A 10808-nucleotide genomic window follows, 5' to 3' on the forward strand; every position below is an offset into this window, starting at 1 on the left:
CCTAGCATCAGGAGCAGCCAGGCAGCAATCCGCTCACCTGGCTGGTGGCTGTAATCTTTCCACATGTCTCAAAGTTCTGATGAGGTCAGGGCCCAGATAGTTTCTGCTGCCTGTCTGGTTCCTCTCACTCCTTCGTCCCATTTCTTTGCCATCTTGTTAAAATTTTCAGGTGCTAGTTTCCACTCCTGATTGTGAGCCTTTCTTACTTACTAATTATCTCTGCACTATTTCATGTCATCCAAGAATAATATATATATATTTGAGGGAACACCATCACGCTTATCAGTTACATGGGAAGACAAACACCATAACTCCGAATGTCCCCACCTTCCCCCTTCTTCCCCCGGATGCTATTGCTGAGCACGACGTCATAGGGTATGAAATATCCCTTTTGTCTCTTTGGGTCAGCTGTCCTGGCTCTGTCCCCTCCCAACATCCTGCCCACTCCCAGCTTACTGGACTTTTTAGGGTGGGGTGGGGTGGGGTGGCTGGAGAGGCAGCCTCCATGCTGTGGGAGCGCTGCTCAGCGGTAGCCAAAACGCTGGTACGTTATCAACGCCCTTCTAGCTACAACTCCAAAGCACAGCACTATGAGGGCTACTATGGGGAAAGTTAACTCCATCCCAGCCAGACCCACTGCGGATGTGCTGTGTGTTTGAGGCCTTGCTGCACGAGATGAAGCAGACTGGACGCTGAACCTTCTGTGATGAAATGACTGGCTTGGTAGATGAGGGGAGAGCAGCGGACAATGCCTACCTAGCCTCCTGGAAGGCTTCTGACGCTGTCTCCCGTAAGATCCTCATAGAGAAGCTGATGAGGTATGGGCTGGATGAGCAGACAGCGGAGTGGGTTGAAAACTGGGCCGAACAGCTGGGCCCAGAGGGTGGTGATCAGCGGCATGAAGTCGAGTTGGAGGCCAGTAACTAGCGGTGTACCCCGGGGGTCAATGTTGGGTCCGATCCTATTCAACATCCTAATTAACTGTCGTGGTTTAGCCGGCAACTCAGCCCCACAGTGTCATTTGCTCACTCTCCCACCGGTGAGATGGAGGAGAGAATCAGAAGGGTAACGCTCGTGGGTTTAGATAAGAATAGTTTAATAATTAAAATAAAACAATGACAACAAAAATGCAATGGAAAGGAAAACAACGAGAGGTGCGAATCCCGGTGGGGGGAGGGGGATGAACCACCAAAACAAACCACACGCAACAAAGCCGCTCACCGCCCACCAACCTGACAACGCGCCTCCCCAAGCCGCAAACTGCCCCCCTTAATATACTGATCATGGTGTCACATGGTATGGAATGAACATCCCATTGGCCAGTCGGGGTCAGCCACCCCGGCCATGGCCCTGCCCCTCCCTGCCCCTGCCAACAGAGCAGAGCACAGGAAGCTGGAAAGGACCCCGACCACCACAGTGAAGAGAATTAACCCCTTCTCAGCCAAAACCAGCACAGTCTCCACCCCTTATTCCATACCATTTACACCATGCCCAGGTCCCATATGATGCAATACAACCGTACCAACCACCACCCCTCCCCTTCCCATCCTTTAACATAATACACAGACATCATTTCCTTAGTCTATGGACCTTCCCTGTAAAATGCCCATTAAAATGTCCATTGAGTTCACCCAGTCCATGACTCTGGGCTCCATCTGTCGTATCAGTCTTTCCGGGTGGGAGAGATGGTGTGTGGCATTGGGTTGCTGCATACCGAGTCAGTCATTGTTCCATCACTGCTGCACTTTGCTTGTTTCACAGTTTATCTTCCATGGATTGGGAGGCGTGTATTATGATATCATTGATACAATACAGAGATGACACACAATATTATATAGCAGTTCACATTGTACCATTCAGTTCATCGGCTGTTTTCACCCAAAATCAAATCCCCTTGAGGCAGACTTCGGGCTCCTCCATCCTCCCGCATCACCCACCAAGTGCACCCAGGTCCTCGGGCGAAAGCAATCCCACGAATGGGTTTGCCTTTGCCGGAGGCAGGAATAACACAGACTGTTTTGCCCAGCATATTTTTTACGGGTACCACAGGGACTCTATCCCCTTCCACAGTATGTAGGATTTCTGACTGGGCAGGGCCAGCTCTATTGGCAGATCCCCTTGTGTTGACTAACCACGTGGCTTTTGCTAAATGTGTATCCCAGTGCTTGAATGTTCCACCCCCCCAATGCTCTCAGTGTAGTTTTTAACAGTCCATTGCACCGTTCAATTTTCCCAGAGGCTGGTGCGTGATAGGGGATGTGATACACCCACTCAATGCCATGCTCTTTGGCCCATCTATCTATGAGGTTATTTCAGAGATGAGTCCCGTTGTCTGACTCAATTCTCTCTGGAGTGCCATGTCGCCACAGGACTTGTTTTTTGAGACCCAGGATAGTGTCCCGGGCAGTGGCGTGGGGGACAGGATATGTTTCCAGCCAGCCGGTGGTTGCTTCTACCATTGTAAGCACATGGCGCTTGCCTTGGCAGGTTTGTGGGAGTGTGATATAGTCAATTTGCCAGGCCTCCCCATATTTATCTTTCAGCCGTCGTCCCCCATACCACAGAGGCTTTACCCGCTTCGCTTGCTTGATTGCAGCGCATGTGTCACATTCGTGGATAACCTGTGCAATAATATCCATGGTCAAGTCCACCCCTCGATCACGAGCCCACCTGTGTGTTGCATCTCTCCCTTGATGGCCTGAGGTGTCATGGGCCCATCGAGCTAGAAATAGGTCACCCTTATGTTGCCAGTCCAGATCCACCTCAGCCACTTCAATCTTGGCAGCCTGATCTACCTGCTGGTTGTTCCGATGTTCTTCAGTGGCCCGACTCTTGGGGACGTGAGCAGCCACATGCCGTACCTTTACAACCAGGTTCTCTACCCGGGCAGCAATATCTTGCCACAATGTGGCAGCCCAGGTGGGTTTGCCTCTGCGCTGCCAGTTGCTTTGCTTCCACTGCTGTAGCCAGCCCCACAAGGCATTTGCCACCATCCAGGAGTCAGTATAGAGATTGAGCACTGGCCACTTTTCCCGTTCAGCGATGTCTAAGGCCAGCTGGATGGCCTTTACCTCTGCAAACTGGCTCGATTCACCTTCTCCTTCAGCAGTTTCTGCTACTTGTCGTGTAGGACTCCATACAGCAGCCTTCCATCTCCGGTGCTTTCCCACAAGGCGACAGGACCCATCAGTGAACAGGGCATACTGCTTTTCATCTTCTGGCAGTTTGTTATACAGTGGGGCTTCTTCAGCACGTGTCACCTCCTCCTCTGATGATATTCCAAAGTCTTTGCCTTCTGGCCAGTCCATAATCACTTGCAAGATTCCTGGGCGACTGGGGTTTCCTACTCGAGCCCGCTGGGTGATCAGGGCAACCCATTTACTCCATGTAGCATCAGTTGCATGGTGTGTAGAGGGGATGTTTCCTTTGAACATCCAGCCCAGCACTGGCAGTCGGGGTGCCAGGAGCAACTGTGCCTCAGTACCAACCACTTCTGAAGCAACTCGGACCCCTTCATATGCTGCCAATATCTCTTTTTCAGTTGTAACAAAGGCTCAGACATCATAGAAAAAAGTTGCAAAGGTACCATTCTGTATTTCCTCCATATAAAATCTCTCAGAGGAGGAGGTATAATTGCTAATTGCCTCAACAAGGTGGTATCCGAAGTACAGTAACGGTTTCAGCAAAAACCCCAAATACCAGATAAAGCTGAAAACGAGTGTTTGTATAACAAATCTTGTAGGCAAAACGTTACTAATCACAGCAGAACACAGCAGACTCAACAAACCAACACCAATCTTTAATGCCAACTGCAAAAAGGACAACATGGTGCTGTGACCAGCAGCTGTTGTTATCTCCAACCCTTGAGCCCCATGTTGGGCGCCAAAAAGACTGTCGTGGTTTAGCCGGCAGCTCAGCCCCACACAGTCGCTTGCTCACTCCCCCACCGGTAGATGGGGGAGAGAATCAGAAGGGTAACGCTCATGGGTTGGGATAAGAACAGTTTAATAATTAAACTTAAAAGAAACAACAACAGAAATGCAATGTAAAGGAGAACAATGACAGGCGCAAAGCCCCGGGGGAGGGGGGAAGGGAGGGGAGAGGGAAAATGAACCACCGTAACGAACCGCACACACCGCAGCCGCCCGCCGACACGACGCCACGCCACTCCCCAGCTGCAACCTGCCTCCCCTCAATATATTGGTCATGGTGTCACATGGTATGGAATGAACATGCCATTGGCCAGTCGGGGTCAGTCGCCCCCACCACGGCCCTGCCCCTCCCAGCCCCCCCCGCCCAGCCCCCGCCGCACGGCAGAGCACGGGAAGCTGGAAAGGTAGCTGACCCCCACGGTGAGGACAATTAACCCCTTCTCAGCCAAAACCAGCACACCTCTCCATATTTATATTTCAGCCATCGTCCCCCATACCACAGAGGCTTTACCCTCTTCTTTTGCTTGATTGCAGTGCACGTTTCACATTCATGGATAGCCTGTGCAATAGCGTCCGTGTTCAAGTCCACCCCTCGATCACGAGCCCACCTGTATGTTGCATCTCTCCCTCGATGGCCTGAGGTGTCATGGGCCCACCGAGCTAGAACTAGTTCACCCTTATGTTGCCAGTCCAGATCCACCTCAGCCACTTCACTCTTGGCAGCCTGATCTACCTGCTGGTTGTTTCAATGTTCTTCAGTGGCCCGACTCTTGGGGACGTGAGCATCCACATGCCGTACCTTTACAACCAGGTTCTCTACCCGGGCAGCAATATCTTGCCACAATGTGGCAGCCCAAATGGTTTTGCCTCTATGCTGCCAGTTGCTCTGCTTCCATTCCTGTAACCAGCACATTAACGATCTGGATGATGGGTAGGCAGGCTGTACCCTCAGCGAGTTTGCTGATGATACGAAACCAGGAGGCGTGGCTAATACACCAGAGGGTTGTGCTGCCGTCCAGAGAGACCTCGACAGGCTGCAGAAATGGGCAGGCAGGAGCCTCGTGCGGTTCAACAAGGGGAAGTGCAAAGTCCTGCGCCTGGCGAGGAACGACCCCATGCACCAGCACATGCTGGAGGCTGACCGGCTGGAAAGCAGCTTTGCAGAAAAGGGCGCGGGGGGCTCCCGGTGGACACCAAGTTGAACACGAGCCGACAATGCGCCCTTGCCGCAGAGAAGGCTAAGGATATCCTTAGCCCGATATAGAGGAAATCAGGGTTTATATATGTTCCGGTACAGTTGTGTAGACCAATCAAATTGCTCGCCATCCCCGGGGGAGCAGGGCACCACAGATCACTTTTGGGCAGCTGTGGGGGCACTGCCTTTTTTTCTCAAAGCCTCCTACCCAGCTTAGCGCAAATCCTACCTTGATCTGCCCTCCAGCCCTCAAGCCACCAGTGCTGAACACGCGCTTTCTGTTTTATTTTGTCCCAGGAGGCGTGCAGCTTAGAAACGTCTGCAATTGAGGTGGGGCTTTCAGGGAACAATTGAGAGCAACTTCTGTTGGTTCTGCAGAACGTTCTGAAAAGTTAAGGCCTGCCCTGGCCAAAGCAGGCATTTGACTGGAGGGAGCAGCACCAAAAAGCCACAAGCACGTTTGGGGTGGACTTGATGCGGTAATAAATAACAATAAATAGCGCTTCTGGCTACGACAGCCTCTTCTGAGACCTCGTTGCCCGCCCACAGGGTCAGAGCACCACACGACACAGACACCTCCGCGGACTCGCCCAGCGCCTTCTCCCTTCACCCCCAGGTCGGATCCCTCCGCGCCCCGAGGGCACGCAAACTCCCTGAGCCCCGGTAAGCACCAGGTCGGCGAGGGCGGACTCGCCAAGGGGGCGGGGACAAGTGAAATCGACAGACGAGACAGCCAATCGAGACGCGGGATCGGCCGGCGGCGATCCGGCGGCCCAATGGGCGCCGCGGAGGGAGGGCCTGGCCGAGTGGAGGAAGAGCGGGGGCGACAACGGGCGTTGTCGTGGCCGACGAGATCGTTTGGGGCGCGGGCTGCCCGGCCTGGTGGCGCCACTACTGTCTTCGGAAAGGTCGTCGGCAAGGCGCTTCCCCGCCAACGTCATCTACGAGGACGAGGAGGTAGCCGCGGCTTTGCTCTGTGCGCGGTTCCTCTTCCCTTCCCTTCCCCCGCTCCCCTCCCTTTCCCCCCGCGCTCGCAGGCACCCTGAGCCGAGGACCCGTTGCGCGGTGCCCGTGAGCGCGGCAGGGCGGGTGGCGGCGTTGCTGCGGGTGGGTGGGGGAGCGGGGACGGACGGGGCCTCTGTGGGTTGTGGCGCTCTCTACTGCACCACCCGTAAAACATCGCGCTTCTTCGGTGCCCCACCCCCATGCCCCTCGGCTGCCGCGGCCCGCGCTGGGTTCCTGGTGCTTTCCGGCTCGCCTCGGTTCGCAGCCCTACCGTGTCGTGCGCGCGCGCGTAGAGGGGGGCCTCTGGCGGTGACGCACTTGGCGGCAGGCGCAGGCGTTTGCCGCGTCATATCCCTTTGGCACTGCAAGTCGTGCAAAGTTTGCTGCCGAGGGATGGGAGTGATCCTACCTCGTGTAGGATGGCGGTCTGGAAGCCTTAGATTAAGCACACGCAGTCGGTCTCCTCGGGGATTCCAGATCAGTCTGTGTGTGTATGTAAAGAGTGAACGTCTGAGTAGTGACCGTAATGAGTTAGTTCTGCATAGGAGAAATGCAGGTCTCGATGAGGCCTTGTAATAGCATTTTAGCGATTTCACACCTCTGCTGTGCTAGGCTTTAGTTCTGAGCCCCCCCACTGGTTTACGAAAGCAAGGAGTTACAGCTCCTCTTATTTAAAAAACAAAAAAAGCCAATTATATTTTAACTGTCTACTCTTTTTCCAGTTCCTTGCGTTCCGTGATCTTTCACCCCAAGCTCCGATGCTTTTCCTAGTCGTGCCTAAGGAGCCAATCATCATGTTCTCTGAAGCAGAAGATTCTGGTGAATCTGTAAGTACCGTGGAAGCTTGCTGTGCACTAAACCGTACCTGTAATTAGTTCCTAGTCTAGTACTAGTCTTTCCCATCCCCTCTTTTCTGCTTGATAGGGCACAGTAGGCTACTTTGGCTTTTCTGGCGCTATAATCCTTTGCCTCTAGCTTGTAATGGAATTGAGCTTTTTGCCTAAAAGTAGTGATCTAAAGCAATGCTCGTCCCTGGGTATGTACTTCTGGTGCAAAGCACAGTGGTGTTTTGGAGCGCAGTCTGATGCCTACTGTCGTGGTTTAGAGTAAGGGTAGTAGTACTTCTTCTAATACAGAGAAAGAGGGCTTGGGGATTTTGGCAGGTCAGGGGTGAGGAGGGGCAAAGCTGTTTGAGAGGTGCTGGGTGGTTCACTTTTAGCTATAAAAGTCAAGTTCAAAGACTTTGTAAACCCACGCAAAAGGCAGGCTAAAGCTTATTTTCCACCAGGATGGCTTATGTTGCCTGAAGATATAATGGGGGCTTTAACCCGGAGACAAACTTGGCTTCTGTGGCTGTTCTGTAGTCTGTTACTGTCTAGCTTGAAAAAATTTGCTTAGCTGGTGGTTGTTTTTCAGGTTTTGTTTGTTGGAGGTTTTTTTGGTGAGTTTTTTGTTTTTCTTTTTTTGCCGGGGGGTGTTCTTTTTGGGAGGGATTGGGGGTAGGTTTTTGGGGCGTTTGGTGTTCTTTTTCCCCCTTATAGCGTGCATAATTGGTCTTTGTAGCTTTGCTTGGAAAATGTCAGTTGCAGGCAGACAGTAACTTGAAGCGCAGTGGTTGAATTGCTAGGAATTGGCTGACTGGTTTCTCTGGGTGGTGGTTCTCTGCTCTCATTCCTTCCCTAACTGCCTTCTCCCCTCTTTGTGTGTGGCTTTTTATTTTATTTATGGTTTTGTGCTTCCTTCTCCAGCGCCTTGGGCATTTAATGATTGTTGGCAAGAAGCCTGCTGCTCACCTGGGCCCGACCAATGGATTCCGGACGGTTGTGGATGAAGGGTGTGAGGGTGGGCGGTCTGTCTGTCACGTACATCTACGTATTCTGGGTGGCTGTCAGTTGGGCTGGCCGCCTGGCTAAGATTTTTGTACCACGGGAGTTGCTGCGTGTGTTCAAATCGCCACTGAATGGATTTTGTCTGTTGCCCTTCAGTCTAGCCACTGTTGATGTCTAATTTTTTGTGACGTGTGTCTGTGGAAGGTAACAGAAGCTCTGAGCAGCAGTTGCACAATAAAGATTTAGCATGGGGATATCACCTCTGTCTTGTGTGTCTTACTGAGGGAAACAGTTCTGCAAGTTAAAATGGCGTCTCGCCGGAGTGTATGTATGTGGAATGTTTCAGTCTGTTAACAGTGTTCTATAGACAGACAGTGATTTGCCCAGTCACATGAAGCGTGATGCTGGAACCGCTTAGCAGTCTCCTGCATCTTGTAGTGATAGAGTTAGAACTGTTGTGTCGTAAAACTTGTTGCTTTGGGGGAGTCATAAAGGCTTCAAGACAAGGTCCTAAACAAATTTATGACGACGACATCTGACGTTAGAAAAGCAGATGTAGAGAACCATAAATATAAGGATCTGCAAAGGAAATACTAAACCAGAACAGACCATCCTTCAAGGACAGTATATACGTGATCTCAGAACTGAGTTTGCGTAAAAGTTAACTAGCGGACACAGTGAGGAGGAGTATATCCTTCATCCGGAGACCCCTGAAGACCACCCGGAGACACCAACAGGCATGTGCAAAGGACATGTGCATATGATAATGATTTCTTGGAAAGCTAATGAATATGTATGTATAACTTGCATAAGTTATGCAACTAACCCTGTGCAGGCACTCACATTAGGAGGAGTGATCCTTTGTGCATCCAGCACTCCACTAAAGAATACCTGCTTAATAGTATAATCAGACTTAATAGCTTAATCAGACTATTGAGTCCTGATTTCGGCTTTTCTCAGCATCAGTAGGAAGCAAACTCTTAGCTTTTTGGAAGTGGTACGCAGATGTGCATAAAGCCAGTGTCGGCTGCTGCTGATACTTTAGAAAATACTGTATGTGATGCTACAGGCATGCCATACAGGGGTGTTTTTGGCACAGTGCAATGTATTGGGAGCATCCAACTCCTGCCAGAGCACTTTATCAATGGCCGTGTGATGAGGCCCTGTTGATATCCCTTTTCTGGCGAGGAGGGCTATGGCAGGAGCAAACAATCAGTCTGAATGGCAGCTGTGGTGTTTCCATAGCACAGTGGAAGTTATATCTTTTTTTTGTTTTGTTTTTTTTTTTGTCAATTTGGGTCTGCTGTCCTGCTCCATCCCCTCCCAACCTCTTGCCCACCCACAGCTTACTGGACTTTTGGGGTGGGGTGGTTGGAGAGGCAGCCTCCATGCTGTGGGAGCATTGCTCAGCAGTAGCCAAAACATTGGTGTGTTATCAACACCCTTCTAGCTACTACTACAAAGCACAGCACTATGTGGGCTGCTATGAGGAAAGTTAACTCCATCTCAGCCAGTGCCAAACCAAAACTTCATCACAGAGAGACAGCAAACTTCATCTATCTTTAATGGCTATTAAGAAAGGGAAATGGGTATGGGAAAGCAGGGGGATCCTTTGTTGCCCTTGAACACTGTTACTGAGGCATCTGAGATGCCCAGTGGGAGGCGTCTTCATCTTTTCTATATCCCCAAGCGGTCAGGGTGAAGTTTGGTGACACAGGTGTGTAAGTAACCCAAGACCTTCACCTTTATTTAATTTTCCTGTTGTGCAGAATAGTTGCTGGAGGTGACTTAGAAATTAAACTTATGTTTTTAGAAAAGGTGTAGCACTGAAGAAGCTTTCAGGGTGGAATGCAGCTGGTGTGTGAGGAATCCATTCCCTAGTAACCTTAGATGTCGGCAATTCCAGGAGAGCTTGGCCTGCTGACTCTAAGAGTTGTCATCCGGACGATGGAGCAGTGTGGAGGCATCACGGCCAGGCTCTGTGATAAATGGGAAGTCGTCGAAGTCACCACGTCAATCTCCATTGCATAGAGTCACCTTATATTCATTTAGCATACTTGTAGCCTAGCAGTTTACTCATATCTTTGGTATTTGTGTGACTTATAACCAGCAATCTTATCACCGGTAATCCAAAGAACCTATGTATCTGTTGCTTTAATAAATTGCACTATTTGTTCATCTAGCCGTGATCATTCTCATTGAACGTGACCGGCCTGGGCATCTGCCAAATTAGTTACTAACAACAAATACTTTGATGAATGGTTACTTCTACAACCCTTAGAAAATAAACCATTGACCAAGTCTGAGACGAAGACTGGGCTTAGCTGCACACAGACTCCTCTTGGAGAACGAGTTTAGAAAGCAAAGGAGTCCTGTCTGAACCTCGTGACTCAACGGTAGGATCTCCCCTTAGCCACTCCTCAGACTCCTACTATTAATGCAACATGGGGAGGAGATGGAAATTATTTCTGTGAAGCAGATGGAAACTGACCTACAATGTTTCCTTGAAACTACACTGGTACAGTGTTTGCTTACTGAATGATTGAGCTAGGCAACATCTATTGTTCTGTCTGTGTAAACTCCCTAAGGGATCTAGAAGGTGTTCCTGCTTCTGGGGGTGGGGGAATTTTGAAGCAGCTAGGTATGGCTTATGCGTTCAGAGAGACTGGGCGATTACCATAGGTTTTGGAAGTCTGTGACACCCGGTGGAATTTACGTCTCGCCTCGCAGGCAACCTTGCTGATACTTTCCTCCAAACCAGAGAGAGCAAAGGGTTATTAAACAGTGATCCACTGAAGAATCGTAGAATCCTAGAGCAGCCCAGGTGGGAAGGGACCTCGAAAGATC

At 50.7% G+C, this 10808-nt stretch overlaps 1 protein-coding gene across 1 annotated transcript; it reads left to right on the forward strand.

Moving 5' to 3' along the window:
• The first annotated feature begins 5857 nt into the window (after window positions 1-5857).
• On the forward strand, window positions 5858-8220 carry LOC135316322 (adenosine 5'-monophosphoramidase HINT1-like). The gene is given in 4 exon segments (XM_064469490.1): window positions 5858-6053; window positions 6055-6084; window positions 6855-6959; window positions 7881-8220. Coding segments are annotated over 4 exon segments (450 nt in total). The 5' UTR covers window positions 5858-5903; the 3' UTR covers window positions 8046-8220.
• Window positions 8221-10808: the final 2588 nt, after the last annotated feature.

Source organism: Phalacrocorax carbo, chromosome 19 (assembly GCF_963921805.1).
Source record: "Phalacrocorax carbo chromosome 19, bPhaCar2.1, whole genome shotgun sequence".
In the NCBI taxonomy this organism is placed as follows: Eukaryota; Metazoa; Chordata; class Aves; order Suliformes; family Phalacrocoracidae; genus Phalacrocorax; species Phalacrocorax carbo.